Source organism: Echinops telfairi, unplaced genomic scaffold (genome assembly GCF_000313985.2).
Source record: "Echinops telfairi isolate 266 unplaced genomic scaffold, ASM31398v2 ScPeMD7_42;HRSCAF=159, whole genome shotgun sequence".
Lineage (NCBI taxonomy): Eukaryota > Metazoa > Chordata > Mammalia > Afrosoricida > Tenrecidae > Echinops > Echinops telfairi.
In genome coordinates, this window is record NW_022103940.1 from 4706270 (window position 1) to 4732736 (window position 26467).

Here is a 26467-nt window from a genome sequence, read left to right on the forward strand (position 1 = left end):
ATAAAGGGAAATAGAGGAAAGAGCCAGGAGACAATGGACATTTATAGAGTGCTAAATACAGGCATATACATATGTAAATATTTTTGTATATAATGAAAGGGAAATATATCTACGTACTTGTATCAATATGTTAAGAAGTAAGGTAGCAGATGGACATTGGGCCTCAACTCAAGTATTCCCTCAATACAAGAACACTTTGTGACACAATTACTGAAAACAAAGTGGGTGTATAAGCAAATGTGGTGAAGAAAGCTGATAGTGCCCTGCTCTCAAAAGATATAGCATCTGGGGTCTTAAAGGCTTGAAGACAAACAAGGGGCCATCTAGCTGAGAATCAAAAAAGCCCACATGAAAGAAGCACACCAGCCTCTATGATCATGAAGTGTCAATGGGATAAGTTATCAGGTATCTAAGACCCAGAACAAAATAATACCAATGTGAATGGAGACTGAGGGTACGAGGAGTGGAGACCCAAAGCCCATCTGTAGAAAATTGGACATCCCCTCACAGAATGGTCACAAGAAAGAGATGAGATAATCAGGGTGCAGTATAATACCAATGAAACACACTACTTTCCTCTAGTTCTTTAATGCTTCCTTCCCCCACTATCACGACCTCAATTCTACCTTACAAACCACATTAGACCAGTACATGCACACTGCTACAGATAAGAGCCCAAAGCACAGGGAATCCAGGATAGATAAGTCCCTCTGGGCCAACAATGAGAATAGAGATACCAAGATGATAAGGGGAAGGTAAGTGGAGAAAGGGGGAATCAATCACAAGGATCAATATATAAGCCCTTCCCATGGGGATGAACAACAGAAAAGTGGGTGAAGGATGACAGAGGACAATGTAAGATATGAAAATAATAATCTATAACGTATCAAGGGTTCATGAGGGAGGGAGGGAGGGTGGGAAAGGCAGGAGGAAAATGAGGAGCTGATACCAAGGGCCCAAGTAGGAAAAAATGCTTTGAAAATGATGATGGCAACATATGTACAAATGTGCTTGACACACTGGATGAATGTATGGATTGTATTAAGAGATGTGTGAGCCACCCATAAAATTATTTAATTTTTTAAATTTTTAATATTATTTTATCAATATTATTTTTTCATATATATCGTTATTTTTCACTTCCACTGGATTATTCCTAACAGCACATGCTGTAATTTTATATCTTAATAATTAAATGGCTTTTTTAATCACAACCCCCATCCACCATGAGCCAAGCTAGTCCCTCCCATTCCAAGTTCTTTATTATTCTTGAAGAAAGTCCCTGGAAGAAGTTGTCTGTATGCTGTTTTCTAATTCTTCACCTCTGATCCTCTGTTAAGCTATTCCACTCCAACTTTTCATTTCCACTCCTCCAACAAATCTGCTCTCATCACGATGACTTTCATCGCTACAATCAATGGCCAATTCTCAGTCCTCAAGTTATGTGGCTTATTAGTATCATTTGATAGACTTACTTCCTCATTTTTGATACTTTTTTATTGTTGTCGTTACCTTCCAGGATATTAAACTATCTAGGTTTTCCTACTTCATTGAATGTTCCTTCTTTTTTAAAAAATTTAATCATTTTATTTGGGGCTCATACAATTCTGATCACAATCCATGCATACATCCATTGTGTCAAGCACATTTGTACATTTGTTGCCGTCATCATTGGCAAGGATGTTCCTTCTTAGGCTTTTTTCTGGTTCCTCTTCTTCTCCCTGACTTCTTTATAGTGGCGTGACTCGTGACTTGAATTCCTTGAATACCTCTTCTTTTCTCTTTACAGTCCCTCCTGTTCTAAATTTATATTTTCTATCCTGTCTTCTCTCACAGACATCAGACTCATATATCCAGTGCCTAATTTATATTTCTGCTTAAAACACTGTTATCTAAAACGTAATGGATAAAACTGAACTCCTGACCTTTTCCAAAAGCGTACTCCATCCATAGCCTTCCCCTTCTTATTCATGGAAAATTCATCCTCCCAATTTCTCATGCCAAAAGTTACTCATGATTATTTTCTATCTCTCACATACAATTTCTAATCCATCAGAATGGCCTGATAACTCTACCTTTACAACCTATCTAAAATTTGAACTATTCTTACTACCACTGCTCGATGACTGTGGTCTAAGTTCACCACCATCTCTCTCTAAAATCACCATAATAGCATCTTAATTGCCTCTACTCCAGCCCAAATAAAACCCCATCTCAACCTAGCAACCATAATGATCCTTTTAAAATCTAAGCCAATTATAGTTATACCTTGGTTTAAAACTCTGTAATGATTTCATTTTATTCACAGAAAAACCAAAGTCTTACAAGGCCCCTTTTGACTGTCAACCATAATCATTATGACCTCTTTCCTAGTACTCTGTCCGTCTGTCATTCCAATCCAGCCACACTAACCTCCTTATAGTTTCTCTATTATATCAAACATGTTTCCACTTTAGGACATTTGGTCAATTTGCTTCCTTTACCAGAAACAACCTTTCTTCCTTTCTGCTTGGTTAACTTTCCTGATATGAATTAATTGTGGCCTCCTCCCAAATGTGTCAACTTGGCTAGGCCAAAATTGTCATTATTAAGTAATCATCTTCCATATTGTAATCTGATGTAACTATCCTATGTCTTTCAAATTCTAATCTCTAAAAGTTAATAAGGCAAAATTAGAGACAGTTATGCTAAGAGGCAGGCTGCAGTATACTGAGTTAGGTTGTATCTTGAGTTTATCTCATTTGAGATACAAAGGGGATTAACAAGTAAACAGAGGAGGGTCATAGCTATTGCCAAGAAAGAAGGCGTGGTAACAGAAAAATATATTTAGTATCCTGGGTCTCTGCAGTGTGAATTCATTAGCTGCAGGGTAAGACCGATGCCAAGATGCATGGTGATCTCCAAGGAAGACTGGATTCACAGATGTTGAAAAAAGACGAAGACCTTCTCCCAGAGCCAACAGAGAGAAAATCTTTCTCTAAGTCGGGTGCCCCAAATTCCGTGCCTTCCAAAGTATGAGAGAACAAATTTATTTGTTAAAACCATCCACTTGGGGTATTTATATTATGTAACTAATAGGAATACTATGTTACTAAGATGCACACACCTCCTTTCAAGTCTATAAACAAAGCTAACTTTCTTAAAAAAATATTACAATGACTAAAACTGTAGCTAACTGCAATCATCACATGTCCTTACCTCTTGTTTTATTTGTTCTAGCTTTTTTCTCCATAGTGCTTACAATTTTAAAGAGGCAACACTTCTTTATAATCCACAATCTTTCTTATGTTACCCTTCCATTCTTCCCTACTGGTAAAATATACTCTTTAAGGATAAGGAACTCTGTTTGTTGTCTACTGCCCCCTCATCCCAGCTACACGTGTACATAAAGCACCTAGTACAGTTCCTGACACACAGTAGACACTCAAAACTATTTGACAAATGAATGAGTAAGGAGTAATCTTTTTGTGTGCATTTATTTTATCTCTAGAATATGACCAAAAGCTCTGTGAAGGTACCCACAGATTTCTATAGTGTAGTATTTTAACACAAAAACATAGTATTTTCAATACAAAAGACAATTCTCTTTTGCTTCTTTTAGAAACTAGGTCTTGTTGTGGTTTTTGTTGTTGTTGTTGTTGTTGGGTACTAGCAAGTCAGTTCCAACCCATAGTGACACTATGCGCAACAGAAAGAAACACTGCACTGTCCTAATTCTTCCTTAAAATTATTCGTATGCATAAACCTATTGTTGCAGCCACTGTGTCAATCCATATCTTAGGGGCTTCCTATTTATTGCTGCCCCTCCACTTTACCAAGCATGATGTCTTTCTCCAGGGACTGGCCTCTCCTGACACTATCTCCAAGATATGGAAGACAAAGTCTCACCATCCTTGCCTCTAAGGAGCACTCTGGCCTTACTTATTCCTACACAGATCAGTGTGTCTCTTTAGCAGTCCATGGTACTTTCAATAATCTTCTCCAGCACCATGATTCAAATGCATCGATTCTTCTTTGGTCTTCCTTGTTAAATATCCAACTTTCACATTCATATGAGGTGGTGGAGAATACCATGGCTTGGGTCAGGCACGCCTTGGTCCTTAAGGTAAAATTCTTGCTTTTCAGTATTATAAAAAGGTCTTGTGCAGCAGATTTACTTAATGCAATGTGTCATTTGATCTCTTGACTGCTACTTCCATGAGCATTGATTATGTCTCCAAGCAAGACAAAATAATTGACAATTGCAACCTCTTCTCCATTTATCATGATGTTACCTATCAGTTCAGTTGTGAGGATTTTGGTCTTCTTTACATTAAGTCCTAACTCATACTGAAGACTGCATCAAGTCAATGCTCACTCACAGCGACCCTATAGGACAGGGTAGAACTGCCTCTGTGGGTTTCAGAGACTGTAACTCTTATTTTAAACAAATATGATGAGAGGACACAAACCTAACACACAAAAACTTGAAGAAAAACAAGCGGTCATGTAGCTGACAAGCAACAAATCCGACATGGATGAAGCACACGAGCCTGTGTGATCAGGAGGTGTTGAAGGGGTCAGGTATCAGGCATCAAAGACCCAGAACAAAAAATCATTTCGATGTGAATGAAGGGGAGGGCAGAGTGGAGGTCCAATGTCCATCTGTGGGCAATTGGACAACCCAATAGAGAAGGGTCACAAGGAAGAGATGAGCCAGTCGGGGTGCAGTATAGCACCGAAGAAACATACAGCTTTCCTTTGGTTCTTTATTGGTTCCTCCACCTCCCCACTATCATGATTCCAATTCTACCTTACCAATCCGGCTAGACCTTAGCATGTACACTGGTACAGACAAGAGCTCGCAACACAGGGAATCCAGAGTAGATAAACCCCTTAGGACCAATAATGACAGCAGAGATACCAGGAGGGTAAGGGGAAAGTGGGGGCAGAAAGGGGAAATAGATCACAATGATCAATGTATGGCCCCCTCCTAGGGGGGAAAGACAACAGAAAAGTGGGTGAAGGGAGACAGCAGTTGATGTAAGACATGAAAAAAATAATAACATAAATTATCAAGGAATCATGAGAGGGAGGGGTTGAGGGGGGGAAATGAGCTGATACCAAGGATTCAAGTAGAAAAGAAATGTTTTGGAAATGATGATGGCAACATGTACAAATGTACTTGATACAATTGATGTATTAATTGTTATTAGAGCTGTAAGGGCCCCCAGTAAAATGATTCATTAGATGAGATCAATAAATGTACAAATGCGCTTGACACAATGGATGGATGTATGGATTGTGATAAGAGGTGTGCGAGCCCCCAATAAAATGATTCTTTTTAAAAGATTCATTAATTTTTCAAAAAATCTAATAACAATAACAAGTAAAACAGAGAGAACCCTCAATCAAAAAGAAAGCAGAGAATATTAAAAACTAAAACAAATTTAAAATGGGTCAAAAGGGAGAGCAAATGATAAGGTATTACATTTTAATCTAACTACATCTGCCATAATTGATTCTATAATGCTCTCTAATACATGATTATTTACATCCCTCGACTAGGGTCAGAGGGGATTCACCAGAGGCTTAATCCATATGTGGGCCCTGAAAATGGATTTTGGGCTTTCACTGTACATCCATAAACTTCTGCAAACTAGGCATTCACAAATTAATTTCTAATGCTGTTCCCTTCTTTGGATTGGGATTTTATTTACAGCCCTTGGATCACACAAACTGGTGTGTTTCTTTCATGTGGACTTAGTCGATGCTTCACTTAAATGGCTGCTTGTTTGAAGACAAGCCTTTAAGACCCCATATGCTATTCTGTCTAGTAACTGGACACCATCTAGGTCTTAGTCATACTTTGCTATGGAACCCAAATCTTCAGTGATCTCTTCAGGAGGGTGAATATTGAGCAGGGCCATGTCATAAGAACTAATTGTTATTAGATTAAGGCTAGAATTAATCATGAGCACAAAATCTATTCATATATCTATGGATTATATATGTCTTGTTAGTCTGGGTACTTTAGAGAAACAAATCCACAGAAACTCATGTATAAGAGAGTTTTATATAAAGGTTAAGTGCACATCAAGAAAACATCCCAACCCAGTGCTGCCCAAGCCCACAAGTCCAACATTAACCCATATATCTGACACCAATGCACAAAGTCCTCCATTTCACAAAGCACACACTATGATGCCAACTGCAGGAGGAAAGCCGAATCAGTGAATGTGTAAGTATCTCAGCACTGGCAGGGGTCTCCACACGGCTGATCCAGCACCCAGGGCTGCATCGGGGCAGGGCCATGTGGCTTCTCCTTGGGGATGTCTTGCAGGAAGTGAGTCTTGCCAGCTGAATCAGGGAACTGGCTAAGGCAGCTGCACCCAGGTCCAACCATCACAAAGCAAAAGACCAGAGAACTAGAAAGGCATGGCTCACTGAGCCATTTATTTCTCCGCCCTTCAATTAACCCCACATGTGTTCATTGGCCAGGTTGGCACAATTACTTTTAACTAACTCAATGTCTCTGGTTCACCTTAAAGATATCATTGCCAATTTAAGTTAGAAAACCTTTTCAATCATTATCAAGCCATCCTGGAGCATAAGATAATTTTATTGATAGTTTCATTAATGTAGCCAATACTATAGAATGGAAAACACTGTTGAGAAATGGAAAATTATACTAGAATAGGCCTGCTATGGATCACAATACGTGTATTGTTGATTTATACAGTATAAATTTTTAAGTGACTGGAGATTATTTACACAAAAAATGGGGATTGGTGATAGGGCAAAATTTTCAATATTCACTCACAATGGCAGGGCTACCCCTAAATTAATTATTCCCAACACAGAATAACAGTACTTCATAAATATATAATTTAGTCCTATACTCACCAATGTGTTTTAACACACAAACCCTGATTTGTCTGGTGTCAATAAATGTTCATTTAATTTATGGAAGATCCACTCTGTGGGAGTAGGACTTAGCTATCTACTCCCATAAAGAGATACAGTCGCAGAAACTCATAGGGACAGTGTTACCCTGTCCTATGGGATCACTATGGGTTAGCATCAACTATATGGCAGTGAGATGAGATGAGAAGCAAAAGGAACCCTTGTAGAATAGTGGGTTACTGGTCAAGCTGCCACAATGTCAGCAGTTCAAACCCTCCAGCAGATCTGTGGGAGAAGGATGAGGCTTTCTGCTTCTGTAAAGATTTACAGTCTCAGACAACCCAAAAAGGCAGTAGTATTCTGTCCTACAGGGTCACTATGAGTCAGAATTGACTCATTAACGGTGGGTTTGGCTTTGTGGAGTTGCTGGAATTAATTTGATAGCAATGTGTTTGGTTTGGGTTAAGTACAGAAAAAAATGTGTCAAAGTCAAAAATGTGCCTCATGTAGTGTGGTAGTTACCATACATCATTTCATGTCAACGTGAAAATAGAAAAGTATATGAAAATGTATTTGATATAATTGATGTATGGATTGTTATAAGAGCTGTAAGAGCCCCCCAATAAAATTATATATTAAAATAAAAATAAAAGCAAGAAAAGTGTTTGAATGGAGTTTAAACTGTCAATCACATCTCAGCTTGATGACCTCATTTGGAGGTGCCACTGAGATAAAAGGATCTTTGGAGGTGGATCTCTCCCTCTCTCTCTGTCTGTCTCTCTCTCTTTCTCTCTCCCCTTCACCTTCCTAGTGGTGAGCGACTCAGAGACCTGCCAGACCACTGGAGATGGGTCCAACACCATTGGGTCCACAAGATTTTTAAACCACCAGCTGGTGTGATGTTCCTGCATTCTGCATCATTTCATGTGGCTTCATGAGTCTGAAGAGGGACTTACAGATGAGTATCGGACTTATCGGCTAGTATTCGACTAATGGATTTCAGTTAGACTGGACTAGGATGTTTGTGTGATATATCATTATTCCTTGATATAAAGCTCTCTAGTACACATATATGAATGTCACTGGATTTGTTTATCTATTCACCTGGCCTAACACATGTGGCTTGCCAGGTTTTGATCTAACAGTTTCTAATGAGTACTCTGTATATTAAGTACATATGGTATATATTTCCATAGACAACAGACAAGCACGTTCAGTCAAAAGTATCAATTTAGTAATCATTAACTAAAATGATTCTGCACATTTGTCTTAGTTACAATGTATATGCTTTTGTTTATTTTGGCTTGATTCATTTTGTCCATTTTCTACAAAAAGCATTAAATTTCAGACTTAAACTTAACATGCTTATTGGGTAGAATTCATTAATATTAGAATCAGCAATATAATTAGAGTGGTAACATTATGTAACCATTTTTAATGCACTGAAAACCTAGCTAATACTATGTTACTTTTCCACAATTTTGAACTATCTACATTGTTTTGTATGTTTGTTTAGCAAGTATGAAACTGTATACAAACTGACAGGCAGCACACTTGTCTGTCTGTCATATTGTGGTGACTTGTGTGTTGCTGTCAAGCTGGAAGATATGTCACTGGCATTTCAAATGTCAGCAGGGTAACCCAAATTAAACAGATTTCAATGGAGCTTCCAGACTAAGAACAGACCAATAAAGAAGGATTCTGCTCCAAATTTTGGAGGACAAAGCTGCTGAAAACCTTATGCACAGTTTCAAAACATTGTCAAATACCAAAAGCCTAAACAAAGGAAGCAGAACATTGAGAAGAAAGAGCTGCAAAAACCTTCTAATAACTGGAAGTTGGAATGTGTAAAGTATGAAATTAGGAAAATGAAATGGAAGGCATTAGTGAGCTGACATGAACTGGTATTGGCAATTTTTAATCAGAAAAAGCCTACAAATTTCTATGATCAGAATAACACAATCAAGAGGATTAACACAATCAACAGGAATGGTATGGCCTTCATTGTCAGGAAGGATCTTGCTAAATCCATCATGAAATTCTATGCTTCCTGTGATAGGATTATATCTATCTACCTTCAAGGAAATGTAATCACTACAACTATTATTCAAATGTATGCATCCACCACAAAATCTAGTGATGAAGAAATTGGAAAATTCTACCTAAGACTTCAGACAAAAAATTGTCAAATAGGCAATCAAGATGCACTGACAACGATGTGTGATTGGAATGTGAATGTTGGAAACAAAGAGGAACAAAAAGTAGTTAGAAAATGTAGTGTTGGTGATAAAAAAAAAAAAGCTAGGGGTTGCATGATAAAATTTTGCAAGACAAGCAATTTGTTCACAACAAATACCTTTTTTCAACAACAAGAAAGGCAACTGTACACATGGACTTTCCCAGATGGAATACACAGAAATCAAACTGACTACATCTGAGGGGAGAGTCTGGGGAGAAGCTCAATATCAGCAGCTAAACTAGACCAGGGGCCCACAGGGGAACAGACCATCAGCTGCTCATTTGTAAGTTAAGGATAAAACCGAAGAAAATGAAAATAAGTCCACAAGAGGCAAAATATGACCTCGAGTCTATCCCTCTTGAATTTTGAGAATATCTCATGGACAGATTTGATGCATTGACCCCTGATGACACAAGACCTAATGAGCTGTGGGGGGACATCAAGACGATCATTCATGAATAAAGCAAAAAGTCATTAAAAAGACAGGAAAGGAGGGTTCATGAGGGAGGAGGGAGTGGGGAGGGAGGGGAAAAATGCAGAGCTGATGCCAGGGGCTTAAGTGGAGAGCAAATGTTTTGAGAATGATGAGGACAATGAATGTACAAATGTGCTTTACACAATTGATGTATATATGGATTGTGATAAAAGTTGTATGAGCCCCTAGCAAAACGATTTAAAAAAAAGAAAAGGATGTGGAACAAGGGATATCATTGCTGATGTCAGATGGATCTTAGCTGAAAGCAGAGACTATCAGAATGATGGGCACTTGTGTCTCGTTGCCTATGAAAAGGCATTTGACTGTGTGGACCATAACACACTCTGGATCATCTTGAGAAGAATGGGAATTCCAGAACACTTCATTGTGCTCTTGTGAAAACGGTACACGGATCCAAAGGCACCTGTATGAACAAGATAAGGAAATAGTGTGTAGTTTAAAATCTGTAAGGTGTGTGTGGTAGTTATGTAATCTTTTGTCAATTTACAGGTAGTTATGTAATCTTTTGTCAATTTTGTGTGTGGTAGTTATGTAATCTTTTGTCAATTAAGAGTAGGGGTGGAGTCTAGCCTGTCAATCAGATCATAGCCAATGAGGCCTCTGTGTGGGCATGGCCTTTTCCTGAGAATTCTGGGAAATCCTGTATTTCTTCCATGGAGGCAGGAGACTCTCTCTCCACTTACTTCCTGTGAGACATCCCTGAGGAGAAGCCACATGGACCTACCCTGATGCAGCCAGAACCCTGGACCTGAAGAAACCACGTGGAGACCCCTGCCAGTGCTGAGAGACTTACAACATCACTGAACCCATAGACTTTTTACCCTTTGGCCTGTGATCATCCAGCATTTGGCATCATTGCATGTGTTTCACAAGTCTGAAGAGGAATTTATAGATGGGGATCAGACATATGGGCTAATATCGGACTTATGGGCTTGGACTGGACTGGGTTGGGATGCTTTCTTAATGTAAAATTACCCTTTATATAAATCTCTGTCTTATATACAAACAAAAAAGACAGGAAAGAAATAAAATATAGTGGATGTCACAATATGGCGCTTCTCAACCTGTGGGTCACAACCCCTTTGGGGGTCAAATGACCCTTTCACAGGGGTCACCTGATTCATGACAGTAGCAAAATTACAGGTATGAAGTAGCAACGAAAATAATTTTATCGTTGGGGGGGTCACCACCACCTAAGGAATTGTATTAAAGGAAGGTTGAGAACCGCTGCTCTGAGACATACTCTTAATTGTAGATAACTAGAACAAACGGAAGAAAGGATGAAGTCAAAGAGCTAAATTGAAATTTTCAAAGGGCAGCATGAGAAGACTAACCCAAATGATATAATGAAATGTACAAGGACCTGGAATTAGAAAACCAAAAGGGAAGAACATGCTCAGCATTTCTGAATCTGAAAGGACTCAAGAAAAGATTCAAGACTTGGGTTGTAATATTGAAAGATCCTGTAGGCAGAATATTGAATGATACAGGAAGCTTTAAGAGAAGATGGAAAGAATACAGTGTCATGATGCCAAAAATTATCTAGTTGACATTCCACCATCTCTGGAGGTAGTATATGAGCAAAAACCAATGATGCTGAAGGAGGAGGTTCAAATTGTACTGAATACATTAGCCAAAAATAAAGCTCCAGGAATTGATGGAATACCAATTGAAATGTTATAGCAAGGTAAAGAAGCACTAGAAACCCTCACTAGTCTATGCCAGGAAATTTGGAAGACAGATTAACTGTCTTCCAAATTTGGAAGACTTGGTCAACTGATTCGAAGAGATCTATATTTATGTCCATTCCAAAGAAAGGTGACCCAAAAGAATGTTCAAACTACAGAACAATAACATTCATATCACCTGCAAGTAAAAATTTGCTTAAGATCATCCAACAAAAGCCCACAGGGAAGAAGAACACCAGCCTATCCCAACACAATGGCTGAAGACAAAGTGGGTGCATAAGCAAATGTGGTGAAGAAAGCTGATGGTGCCCAGCTATCAAAAACTATAGAGTCTGGGGTCCTATAGGCTGGAAGATAAACAAGCAGCCATCTAACTGACAAACAACAAAGCCCACATGGAAGAAACACACCAGCCTGTGAGGAATCAGATCTCAGGCATCAAAGACCAAAAAAATTCATAGCATTATGAATGAGGGAGAGTGCGGAGTGGGGACCCAGGGCCCACCTGTGTGCAATTGGACATCCCCTTTCAGAAGGGCCGCAGGAAGGAGATGAGCCAGTCAGGGTGCAATGTAGCAATGATGAAACATACAATTTTCCTCTAGTTCTTGAATGCTTCCTCCCCTCTACTATTATGATCCCAATTCTACCTTAAAAATCCGGCTGGACCAGAGGATGTACACTGGTACAGATAGGAACTGGAAACACAGGGAATCCAAGGCAGATGATCCCTTCAAGACCAGTGGTGTAAGTGGTGATACCGGGAGGGTAGAGGGAGAGTGTGGTGGAAAGGGGGAACCGATTACAAGGATCTACATATAACCTCCTCCCTGGGGGACGGACAACAGAAAAGTGGGTGAAGGGAGATATCGGAAAATGCAAGATATGACAAAATAATAATTTATAAATTATCAAGGGTTCATGAGGAAGGGGGAGTGGGGAGTGAGGGGAAAAATGAGGAGCAGATGTCAGGTGCTTAAATGGATAGGACATTTTTTGAGAATGATGAGGGCAATGAATGTACAATGTGCTTTACACAATTGGTGTATGTATGGATTGTGATAAGAGCTGTATGAGCCTCTAGTAAAATGATAGGGGAAAAAAGAAAACAAAAACACATGAAAAGAAAAAAAAATTATCACAGGTTCATGGGGGAGGGAAGGGGGGGAGGGAGGGGGAAAATGAGGAGCTGATATCAAGGACTCAAGTAGAAAGCAAATGTTTTGAGAATGATGAGGGAAACAAATGTACTAAAGTGCTTGACACAATGGATGAATGTATGGATTGTGATTAAGAGTTATATGAGCCCCCAATAAAATGATTTTTTAAAAAAGATCATCCAACAATGGTTGAGCAGTGTATTGACAAGGAACTGCCAGAAGTTCAAGCCAGATTCAGAAGACATAGAACAAGGGCTATCACTGCTGATGTCAGGTAGACCTTGGCTCAAGGCATAGAAGAGCAGAAAGATGTTTACCTGTGTTTCATTGACTAGGCCAAGGCATTCAACTGTGTGAACCATGATAAACTGTGGATAACCTTGAGAAGAATGGGAATTCCAGAACACTTCGTTGTGCTTAGGTGGAACTTGCACATAGATCAAGTATCATTCGTGCAAACAGAGCAAGGGAATACTGCATCGTTTAAAAGTAGAAACGATGTGTATAAGGGTTGCATCCTGTCACCATTCTTGTTTAAACTGTATGCTGAACAAGTAATCTGAAAAGCAGGATTATGTGAAGAAGAATGTGGCATCAGGATTAGAGGAAAGCTTACTAACAACCAGCAGTATGCAGATGGCACAGCCTAGCTTGCTGAAAATGAGGAGGACTGGAAGTGCTTGCTGATGAACATCAAAGAGTTCAGCCTTCAGTATGGATTACTGTAAGAAACTCAATGTAAGAAAGACTGTACTCACAACTGGATCAATAGGTAACATCAAGATAAATGGAGAAAAATTTGAAGTTTTCAATGATTTTGCCTTGGTTGGACCTGTAATCAATGCTCAGGGAAGCAACAGTCAAAAGATCAAAAGATGTATTGTATTAGATAAACCTACTGCACAAGACCTCTTTAGAGTATTGAAAAGCAAGGATGTTACTTTGAGGACTAAAGTGTGCATGACTCAAGCCATGGTATTCTCCATTGCCTCATATGCACTTGAAAGTTCAACACTGTATAAGGAAGACCAAGAATAATCAAAGCATTTGAATTGTGGTGCTCGAATAGAATATTGACAGTACCATGGACTGCTATAAGGACAAATTGATCTGTGTAGGAAGAAGTAAGGCCAGAGTGCTCCTTAGAGGCAAAGATGGTGAGACTTTGTCATACATACTTTGGACATATTGTTAGGAGAGACCAGTCCCCAAAGAAGGACATCATGCTTGGGAAAGTGGAGGGTCAGTGAAAAAGAAGGCTCTCAAGCAATAGACACAGGGGCCACATCAATGGGTTGAGGCATGGGACCAATTGTGAGGATGGTACAAAGCTGTGCAGTGTTTTGTTCTGATATGCATACTGTAGAGAGTTGGAGTAGACACAAAGGCATCTAATAACAATATTAATAATCATTAGAAGAAGAAGAAACCATCGTTTATGGTGCCTATTAACGTAGTTAACTATGTAGCAGTGCAATTGTACCTAGGTAATCTGGAGATGAGACAGTAAGATTGGAGATATTTATTAGGAATAGTACATTGGCCTTATTTGTTGAAATAATGTGATAAATGAAATTAATTGCATAGTATAATATGCATTATGTTATGTTCAAACTAAATATCCTATTTAGCTTCTAAAGAGAGACCTAAAGCTTGTTAATATGCTGTAATTATTTTTCTCTGAATGAACTTCTGTTTCCTTTTCCTCAAATAAAAACCTTTAGAGTACTATTAATTTTTTCACAAAATAAATCTAGAAGCTTAGCATATCACTGGTTATCTTCAAAGCAATAGTGTAACCAAACTTAAAAATTCCAAAAATTCTTCTTAAACATTTAATTATACATGTTTTCAAATAGTCTTATTTTCAATGTCTTTAAATATAACATATTTTAGGGTGAATATATTCCAATAGAATTAAAAACCAAGAACTCTTCCACATGTCTTTTTATTTGGGACATATTATATTATATAAAACCACATGCAAAGCAAATAAGACGTGACTAGTTTCATATTCTAACACAAATGAAAGCAAGATTTTAACACAAAAAGGCTGTTTTTAAATCTACATATTATTTCAAAAACAGGTTTCCTTGAATTATGAACTTGATAAACCTATGAGCTAAAGGACTCATTTTCCTTGCAACAAATTCCTATTACAAAGACTGAAGTCAATTAACTATGGCCATTTTAAGTGGAAATTCATGTTTTATTCCAATCTTCTCTTGCTGTGCATTTTATTTATAACACATGTTATATTTTCTGTATTCATATAACAAAATAATTTAATAATGCTATCTGTAGTTAGACATTTCTAGTACAACTCTAATGGGGTGTGTGTGCAAAGGAAGCCAATGTTTACTGATGTAACACATACGTCAGATGTAAGAAAAAAACTGAGTGTTAATTTATAATAAATATGATGTGATTTTATAATTTCAACAAACATTTCATAATTTATTAAACATAAATCGGAATACAGTGAACCCTCGTTTATCGCGGTTAATCGGTTCTAGACCCTACCGTGATAAATGAAATTCCGCGAAGGATTCCTTATTTGTAAATCAAATATTTTCGTAGTTAGAGCATAGAGGACATGAAAAAACACCCTTTAGTCACCATTACACTCGTATTACCCAATTTATTAAACGAAAAAGAGAAAATACAGTAAAACATTTTGGACGTTACAATTATCATTTATTATTTATTATATTATTTATGGCATCAAGCGTGTACAGTATGAGCCAATCAGTGGCAGTAAGGACAGAGCATGCGCTGTTACGCAAAAACCGCGATAGAGTGAAGCCGCGGAAGTCGAGGCGCGAAGTGGCGAGGGTTCACTGTATATGGCTTATACACTAAGCTAAATATGGCATGATTCTAGAATATAAATTCCATAAGAGAGATACTGATTTGGTCACTCTGGTCACAGTATCCAGAAAATTTCCTGGCACACAATATGCCCTCAGTGAGTTCTGTTTAAATAAATATACAATAAAAAGTATGAGTACATGCTATCATGACAAATACAGTCATGAGAGATCAACGGCTTGGAAATTTGTTTGGTTATTTAAATACCAGTAATTAAATACACTGTCACTGGGTCCATTCTGATTATGGAAACCCAATATGGAGTTTTCCACACTGGAAATCCTTACAGGAGCAGCCTGCCTCATCTTTCTCCTGCGCTGCTGAATTTGTGGTCAGTGGCCCAATTAAATGGATATAAAATGGGTCTCCCAAATATCTATAGATTAAATCAACTACTGCAAAAATTATATTCACTGGAACTTTATTTATGACTTCATAAGAACTTTTCTATATTTCGTCCTTTTGAAAATCAAAGTTCATTAGATTGAGCTCAAAATGGGAACCGTATCAGTAAGCATCCCATTCTCTCTTCAGTAGTGTTATACAAATATGTCTTTAGTGCCTAAAACACACATATATAACAATTTCTGGATATTTTTATAGAGGTTCTGTGAATTTGGTGTGTTTTAATAGAGAATATGTTTGTGTAAATTACACCCATATCCTCTACTACCCAAAACCATCAAGAGATAGGATGATATTATTTGGTAATTAAGTATGGATTGTTCTTAGTTGCTTACTTCAATGCAGTAGCATTTGTTACAATATGTAAACAATGCTTTAGCAAATGTAATAATAAAAAGAAACCAATCTAAGCATTTGTGATGACATTGGTATGGTTTTAAAACAAAAGAGTGATAAGACTTCTTCCAAAATAACTAACAGCTCAGAATCTAACACATTTCTGTAAACTATAATGGTTATAACTGTTAATCCAATACACCTTTTATGCAAACCCATAAACACATGAGTGGAAAAATAGCACAGATGTTCATCTCTAATGCAATTTCCATTCAATTTCCTAAGTGCGGTCCCTGTGTGCAAACTAGCTTAACGTTATGTTTAGCTTGCAAATTCTTTTAATAAATAATGAATGCAGTAAAACTAGAAGATCAATGGCAAGCTGAGAAATCATAAAAAAAGGGCCTTTTGTGTTCAGGCTGTTGCCCATTTCAAACTTTAATCCGGAGGCAAATCAATATTGCTTCTTTTTCTTTTTAGCCCATCATATAAATAGCAGATAGACTAAATGCACCCTAAATGCTGTTAGCAGCTAGCAGTTGCCAGCAACTTGAGAAAAATCATTGTACACAATTGCAATTGAATGTTTTATGCCTTAACATACACAATATATTATACACTATAAAACAGTCTGCTTGTTTTATAAAAAATTGTGTAGTAGTCAAAATAGTTTGACTCATTCATTTTTCTTAAGATTCTTGTACATTTTTCAAGTAATATAATTAGAAAGTTTTCATTGCAATTTGCTATAATAAATTCAACAATTGTAATGGGTCAAGTAATACACAGATACAAGTATTTTTAATCTTAGTATTCATAAATGAAAGAGATTTTTGCTCTTAAACATTAATTGCACCTGAAAGAATGAAGTTATGCCTCTGTATGGTTTGGGGAAAAGAAACATACCATATACGATTTTAAGTTTCAATTGGATGTGGGCCTTAAGATACTTCTGGGGGAAAAGTAAATCATTCTACTTAATAAGTATTTGTGTTTGTAATCAGAGCTCTAGAAAGAAGGGAGGAGAGCGCCTTCCTAACAAATCATTTTGCATAAACATGCATGTCCCATTGGAAAGAGGAATCAGAAGTCAACTGCCACAAGTCAGCAAGAGTTAGTGATGACATCAAGTAATATAAATCAAAATAACTGAATCATTTTATGATAGTAGGCACGTTTTCTTCTTTAGTTCTTGCCTCTTCATGATAATATAACATCTGCTCTGGGTTTGCACAAAAAGGAAGGAAGTCACTATCTTAAAAATGTATTTCTGTTCAAACATGCTAGTTGAAAATATTAGGTATTTTTATACCTTCATATGCACATTTCTAAAAGGGTTATGTCATGATTACAGATTGTTTTACAATGACATTAAAATTTAGGAATTAGCTTCTTTTTCATAATGCCATATTTTATGTAACTATTTCCACCTGGAATTTTTTAAAAAGTAATTAGTGCAAAGAATTCTGAAAAGAGAAGTATTGATATAACCACTGCCACTGAGTCAAGTGACCCTATCTCTACAGGGTTTCTGAGACTGTAAATCCATATGGGGGCAGATAGCTTCAACTTTCTCCAATGAAATATAGATATTGTGTCCAATGAAATATAGATAATATGAATTAGAAGCCTAATACTTACATATATTAGACTTAATGCACTTTTTCCATTGTTTATTATTGAAGTTAAAAAAGACTCCTCAGAAGATTATTGTTACAAATCTAAGTTTTGTAAAACAAATCCTTGTTTTATGTAACAAGCTCAGGATAGGTACTAACAAAAATATCAATTTTCTCTTTACTATATGATATTAAATTTTGCATAAACATACTATATCGCGTCTTATATTCCTAGTCTGAATACAATAATTTCACCCTTTATAATAAATAAATTTAGCTTTAAAGAAAGGATTGTCCTATCTCACCATGACGACATTACCAAAATTTAAGCAACCATTTTAAAAATGCGTAGCTGTCCAACTTTATTGATGTTCACTATAAACTTTTCTTTAAAATATACAATAGATCATTGTCTATGTCCTAAACTTTCAAGATTAGCCTAACCGTGGAGATAAAATGTTGTCTGTATATTTTAAGACCTTAACAGAATCAGTTAACACTATTTTCATTTTCCAATTGCAATAAAGATAGCAATTCTGTAAAGGTGTACAAAGAGTAACTATCTGCAATATACTGTATGTATATTTGCATTTATATATATGCTATATGTGTATCAAATTTGAACATGAGAAAAATTGGATCTGCTTTTGTAAAATCTGCTTTTGCAAGTATCAGACTTAAAAAAGTTATATTACCTGCATTAAATTCAAATTATCTCACAATAATTGACAGCTTTATTTTTCTCTCCAAGATACTGAAGTCATTGGCTATATGAAATAAAATATTATAGTTTTAGTACTTGATGCAGGTCGGTAATAAATTGCAATAGAGTGATATCAGAGCGTTTTTTTATGTGAAAGTGTACATAAGAATCAGATTACAAGAGTAGTATTTATTATTTTGGGTGGTTTGTGGTTTACAGAGAGTAATTTGTAATATAAGGAGACAAAACAATAAAATAAAATAAACTTTCCTAAGACTTTTCTCATTACAAAATGAGGAAAGAATGAATATACAAGGAACAGGCTGCTTAATGCATGTTAAAAAAGAAATGTTAAATGCTGAAGAAGTTCTAAATCCCTTGGTAACAGTATATTGTAGCTGTATTAAGTCAACAAGAAGCTTATTAGTAAGGATTAAAAAAGCAACACCCATCTAAAATCAATTTGGTTATAGTATTATTCTATTTATAGTGACATTTGCAATGTCTCTTGATCATATATTACTTATTCTCATTTTTCCTACTATGATTAAATATTAATGCGGAGGAACTATAAAGCAACTACACTATATTTATATTTTAATGTATTGATTCCCATCATTTTGAAATACTAGTTAAAAACATAGCATGGAAATTTAGAATCTTTCTCCTGAAGAATTTTTCTGATTACTTAGGATTTTTTTACTCTTAAATAAAATGAAATTAATTTCAATTTTAGCAGAAGATGGAAAAAGGGATGTCGCCACTTTAAAAGCTTCAATATCTTTGACATTGCTGGCAGTGTGTGGGAACATTAATGCATCTGTCACGATAACAAGCTAAGAATAACATCTAGACATCAAACCGAGAAGAGAATCCATCTGAAGTGATTCATTCAGATCTGTCTCATTGATTTATTAAACACAGGGCAACATCTGCAGCCTCACAGAGCTGCTTGGTGAAATTAATGCAAGATCAATTCAAATGGAAAAAAGTGTAAAAGAGATAAATCAAAACACAATTTGCATGCAGTTCCACAATCAGGTTTATTGGGTACAAATGCTCAATTTCCTTTCCAAAGCAAATGTGCTTAAATGTTGTTTTGTCTTTTTAGAATTGTGTGATCTGAAATGACAGTGAAGAGTTTTGCAGGTTGAATTGTTGAAAGGGAAGGAAAGGAGGGAAAAAATGCTATCAAAGCCCCGTTGAATATGCAACAAGAATATCATTAATACCTAATTGTTTTGCTTTGGTGAAAGGTTGGATGTCCTTTCTCTAAAAACATAATATTTTCAGTTTTGGATTAATTAGGTCCGTTTAATACATAGTCGAATTTAACAGAAAGGAGAAACCTAAATAAATCATTTATTTGTATCCTTAAACGTACAATACAAAATGTAACTAGAAATACAGATTACTAACTGAAATATAATATATTGTGATTAAGGTTTCTCATAATTATATTTGCCTGTTAGAAACGTTTTTTAAAACATCTAGAATTTCATTAAGACAAAAGAAAATGTTACTTTAAAAAGCATCAAATAATTCAGGTATGAGATATTTCCTTTGTAAAACCATATAAAATATCAATGTTAATGAAGACTATCACATCCTACATATTTATTGGCATTCACATGCTCTATATGAAGGATAATATCACATATAAACATCCATAGATGTACCCTATCATATTTGGGATCATTTATTTAATGTAGTTTATATTACCTAATCAATGAAAGTTTAGAGCAAATACAGATACCATCTAAAGTATTTACATAAATAGAAACAATGTTGGTTATGCAAAAGTGTATATTTACAATGAACGTATATGAAAATTCTGTGCACTGGCTCAGGACTGGGTTGCTTTAATACTAATCTTGAAATCATGCTTCTAATAAAAGAGAATTGTTGACTATGTGACTGTTTTATAGACAAACTGACTATCTTCATTATCCTTTGAAATAGTATGTCTGTATTTACTGACCAGATTCATTTCTAAAACCTTTCATTTCTGAAAATGTAAGTCACATAAAATGTTATACAAAGAAGTGATGCAAATTCTTAAAGAATGTGACATTGCTTAACTTGCTATTAATGTTACTTTGTGTAGATAATGAAATATAAAGTATTAATCAAGTTGAGCATAAAGGCTAACTTATCGAGTGCTTACAATCACCAGTTAATACTTGAAAATAGTTTAATTATTTTGTAAAAGCCAAAATACATATAAAGTTATTATAACATGAAAGCACATTTATGTTCTGTTTACATACAACCAAAATATCAAAAAACTACAAATGGACCATTTCACATTTTAATTTTTAAAATTGAATATTATTCATTTGAATATATGCTTATTCATGTCTTTAAGTGTATTATTTAAATATTTTATCCTAATCATAAAATTGTTTATTCAAGTACACATTTGCTGTATATTTTATGACTCGATAGCATTTCATCATCATCTTTAAATGAAATTAAACACCAATTGTGTAATCTGGTGAGGTTACTTTTGCATAGATCGCTAGATATGTAAAAAGAGATAACAACAACGTGTTGATTTTTAAATTTAGTGACTTCTAGTTTGGGATTTAATAATTTACTATTGCAGTAAACTTTGAAGAATTTAGTAAGGATAGTTGGTTGCATAAGAGTGAGAAAATCTACTGCATATGAGTGAGATATTTTCTTTCTGAATCTGTCTGCTTTCTCTGATATGAAAAACTGCAAATTCCCTTATACAAGTAATGGCCAAATTTTTTTAAAAAGCCCTAATGCTTTATCTGCAAAGACATAAAAGAGTAATTTGTCCAATTTGGAGCCACTGCATTTTCATTTAAAAAATAATTTTCAAAATTACTTTTAAAATTAATTTCTAAAGTTAAAGGCATGAAGGAAAAATGCTGTATAGCTCTTTGAAATTGCAATGGAGTAAAGCTTGAGCTATTTACAAGCTCAAAAGTTGTTGCCAATATTCTTAGCTAGCTGAGACAGAGATTCTTCACTAGTTTGTTTTCCAAGACTACAACTTTGCATACTTTGATAATTAGTTAACAACAAAATAGTTAAGACGGGGTAGTAGTAGAGTTCTTGTTGTGACTCTCAGCACTGTCAAAAAAACAATCATGTGTGTGTTTGAGCTTACGTATCCATTTTGCTTCAATGCACAATTTTATTAATGTACAACGCATCAAATCAAAATGTCACATAGTAGAAAAATGGTAGGGCCCTTAAAGAGGACCGATTTGAAAATAGATCATGTTGTATGTTCTGGGATAGTGTAGGAAGAATGCAAAGTGAAATTCCTTCCCAGATAATTGGTGGATATTTATTATGGGGGAAAACAAAAATTGCCAATAATACCATTACAAATAGGGATTCCGATTGAAAAATACATTATGAAAATTCATTCATCAAGAGGTGAATTTCTTCTTTCAAATAAGAATAGGATGCCATAGTTTCCACTCACTTAATATGTTTTTTTTTCCCTTGCACTTTTCCCCCTTAGCTAAAAAATGCTAAGAAGACTTGGGTCCTAGATGACAATTTTCTCTACTCAGGCTTCTGTTGGTACATTGATCATAGTCTTTGGGCATCTCTATATACCCTTCTACTCCATCTTTCATTTCCTCTCATGGCATCATTCTGCTTTTATGCCTGTATCTTTTCTTTCCTCCTGGCCTTGTACTTCATCTACCTTTTTATGTCTCTCTAAGTCTCATTTCTATTTGCATCGTTTACTTTTCTTTCCACTTATTAAAAAACTCATAAAATAATGTTACTCTAAACACTAACTCACAATTTATAAAAAACACTCATATTAAGGTACACATTTCTGGAAATAATATTACTTGTAATTGGAAAGTATTTACTATAAGCCTTATCCCATTTTATAATTTTCAACATGATTACAATAGCCATTTCAGATTGATAAAAGTTGCTGATGTTTTACCATTAATTATTTTTTCCAAGAAACTTTTTTCCTACCTAGAAATTACAATAATGATGTGTTTCTAGTAGTTTTCCCATCTTCATTCACAGATTGTCCTCACAGAATATAGTTGTATTTTATAATTATTTACAATTTACTCAGGACACAATTATGGAAAGTATGTGCAATAAACCAAATACCCCAAAAGAAAACAAAATTAAATAGGTGTTTCTTCCTGTATGTTTACTATTTCTCTATCAACTTTATAAGCACAAATATACATAATCAAATGCAATTTAGTCAAAGAAAAGAAGTTAGTATTGTAAATGCTGTGGTAACAAGCAAATAAAGTTTGATGGCATTAAAAGAATAGCCTAAGAACAAATCACATTATACAATCTAAAACTAGTATAAAAGTACCTGCCTCTCAATAAAGAATAATTTATCATTTTCCCTCTAGTGAGTAGCTCAAAATCATAAGAAAACTTTCTGTTTACAAAGGAAAACATCAAAAGCACATTAAAATCCTAATCTGCTTATTATAAAAATGAAAGTCTGATTTTGCATAAGAACATATAAATTAATTACAAGGCAGAGAGAATTTCCTAAGAATAAGAATTGTGTGACATTAAATATAGGGGTGTGTGTGTGTGTGTGTGTGTGTGTGTGTGTGTGTGTGAAAGAGGGAGAGGGAGAGACAGTGTGAGCGTGCTAGAGAAAGAGTAAAGAGATCTTTAACAAGAGGATAGATTTTCATGTCTCTGATAGTTTAAATGTCTTTTGAATGGCACCAAATGAACTAGAATGACTCCATCCCAAGTTTCTTGTACCCTTATGAGTTTCTGTAATAATACAGGCTTTGGGTTCAAAGTGAGATTTATTTTCTACTCTTCCAATTCATAATTGCTTATTTTATTAAGGGACCTGTTATCCTTTGTGTCTTAAGGCCATCTATCTTCCTTAAGAATATCTGATGTGATAAAAACAGGTTTGTAAGCCCTAGATTTTAATCAGGCAAGAATTTCCATATGAAAAGGTTTCCCTTTAGTTACTTGAACCCAGAGGAACATTACTCAAATGATAATTTTTTTAAAAAGCCTCTTTGCAAATTATGCATTAAGATAGTGTACCAGTAAGCAACAGTTTGTCTACAAGTTTTCTGTTTATTTCAACTATTCAATTATATATAAACATTTGAATGTTACAATGGATGTGACAATCAGGATACATAATTAGTTCATAGGCCCAAGTTCTTATGATTTAAAATTCCACTGGGAGAAACTGTTTTTGGCAAAATGATAAACAGATTCCTTTGGTCCTTCCACCTGGTTATGGCGATTTCTTGGTTTGTATGTCAATTATATCTATCAGATGTTTACTTTCCTAAATGAGATAGTAACAGATTAATTCAGTCTAATTCACAGGTGTTTTAAAAGTCGAATAATTTTGAATATAGATGACTCTCTTTTTAAGTCAAAAGCATTTAACAAAATTTGCTTTCCATGTGCAAATGGACATTTGTTCTATAATGTACTTCTAAACTGTGATATAAAGGAAGTACTCATATAACCAAGGACGCTAGTCATCATCTTTAAGGGAATCCTCTCTTTGGGGAATGGGATCCTTCCAACTGTGTTTGGGGGAGGGGCGGGGAGATGTGATGCTGATGGCATCCTCACTGCAAAAACTACCAAAGCCAAATCTAGCACACAGCACACCCCAATGTTGCATATCCCACATTGCCCTCTGCAGATGGCCCAAAAGAGATGATCACAGAAACGTGGCAACTGTCACAGTTCTTTAAAAATAATAACCAGCTACGTGTTCTGGGAGTTTTTTGAACGAGATAGGAGGCAAAAGCACACATTCTCACACACACTTGTGTGCGTGCGCATAGGTACGTTCAACTACCAACACACACCACCACCACCATCACATCACGCACTCACGACCAACACACAGGTTAGGGAGAATAGCACTCTCTGGGATGGATTTTAGACTTCAGACCCCCTGTATTCCCCAAATACCTTGTTCTAGGTTGCCAGTTTAGGAGCCCAGTTAACAGCTCAGCCAGCCAGCATGGCCCGCCCACCCCATCCTCATGCCATCACTCTACTCCCCACCCACCCACCCACGCACCACACACACCAAGAAAGCCCTAGGTTTTGGTAATCAAGAGGAAAACCTATCCGACACATACGGTTAGAAAAGAGCAAGTAAGACAACCAAATAGAGAAATTAACAGGAAGCCGTACAAGATATGGACTAATGGCTGGAAAGTTTCAGTAGAGGAATGCAACTGAAGTTTGTACAACACTTTATTAGACCTCTGCCACTGAACACAACTAGAAGGAACATTCGTGCAGTTAATGAAGTAATCCTTCTAGTCTTCTTTCCCCACCGATTACAGCAGGAAGAGTAGAGGCAAGCTAGTTAAGACCCTGTACAGACAGGAGAAAAAAGTTGCAAAAGGGGGATGAGACAAGCCAAAGGCAAAGAGGAGCAGGTAAAGAAGCGAGCGAGTCAAAGTGCCTCACCTGGCATTGGTGCAATCGGTGAACAAAGTTTCGAAGTCTTTCCTGGTGATAAGTTTGCAGCGGTTCACCCCAGGCTGAATGGCCCCCAGCCCGCGGAGGATCCGGACCTGCTCAACAGTACACACCACGGGGGATATGTCCAGTCTCTTCAACTTGGTGTAGACGGTGTGCAGCCCTCCCACCAGGTGCTTGAGGAACAGATCAAAGACTTGCGGCAGGCAGATTAGCTCCTGCCCGTCCATCAGGAAGGAAGCCACCTTCACCCCGTGCATGTCCACCATTCGGCATTCGTTGGTATTGGTGTTGCCGCTGATACTGCCGCCACTAACAACCCCGCCACTCCCGGAGCTGCTGCTGTGGTTATTGGCCATAAAACTGTTGATCATATTGGGAGTGAGACGAGGGGGCTCTCCCGGGGTCGAGTAGGGGGGTTCGGCCCGAAATAACCCCCCTGGGACGCTGGCGCCGCTGGAAGTTGCAGAGATCACGGGAGGTGCAGAGACAGCCATGGTCACTCTGCCTCACTCGGACGTGCTCCGGAACCTCGCTTTCTCACGCTCACTCTTCTAGGCCCCCACGCACTCTCGCCTTCACTCTCTTGCCCCCCCTCTCTCTGACGCGCTCTCGCTCCTTCAGAACAGTTCGCAGACTCAGGCAGCCTGGCTCCAGCTTGTTCGCAGCTCACTCACTACCCGGCCGACAGTGAGCCGCGCGACCTGCGCGGCCCCAGACCCCACCCCCACCACACCCCCTCCCGAGACTGGCAGCGCCCCCCAGCCAATAGGCCCCACCCCCAGAGAGCCGGAGCACACCGAATGGCTGCCGCTGGCCAAGGGGTGGAGACTCCCTGGCCCGACCTCTGAGCACCTGAGGCCGGTCACCCGCGCGCAGGTGAACTGGGATGCAGCCTGAGAAGAGAGCGGTGTGGTGCCTCTGCTCTTCCAGATTGCATTCTGACGGGAGAACGTCCGATTCTCACGCATGGCAAAGTAGCAGAAGCGACGACCCCCACCCCTCCTCGCGTGTCGGAGTAGGAATAAAAAGCGGTACCCTTAAACGCACCAGAGTGCTAGTGAAGAAAGGAAGGTGATACTCGAGTTTCACTTGCACATTGCTCTCCAACTCTGCGAGTTCCGAAGTAAGCGGCTCAGCCCTTCTTCAGTTCACCTTGTGCGCCTGGTACAGGTTCTCTTACACCAGCGCACAGAGGAACCAGTGGCCAAAGTTCACACTTAAATCGGAGTTGCTGGTTACGAATCCTCTTACCCAGTGACACTCAGAGACACGACATGGTGAGTTTAGCATCGTCTGTGAACACTTCGGAAGGCAGAGATTTGGTTGATGGGTAGAAGCCGAACGCTTCCTTCCACAATGCCTCCGCTACTGGCCTGGAACAGACTCTATTTTCTGTGTACGTATCACCTAGTATTGGGATAAACCCCACCCCACTCTCACCCTCACCCAGCCCCCGCTAAAATTGATAGGAATAAATAAATCCTTTGCAACTCAAAATAATCCTTACAGAAAATGAAGGATGAGGGTTTGTTCTTTTTAAAGTTGTATATTCCTCGCTTGCCTATAGACTAAAAAAGTAGCTTTG

The 26467-nt window shown here is 37.2% G+C and overlaps 1 protein-coding gene across 1 annotated transcript in view; it reads right to left on the bottom strand.

The window, feature by feature from the left end:
* The window catches only part of DACH2 (dachshund family transcription factor 2), a 781274-nt gene extending 755898 nt beyond the window's left edge, over positions 1-25376 (bottom strand). Inside the window, exon 1 of the mRNA XM_030885734.1 lies at positions 24868-25376. Within this exon, the coding sequence (XP_030741594.1) occupies positions 24868-25376 (509 nt within the window). The remainder of the gene's footprint in view (positions 1-24867) is intronic.
* Positions 25377-26467: the final 1091 nt, after the last annotated feature.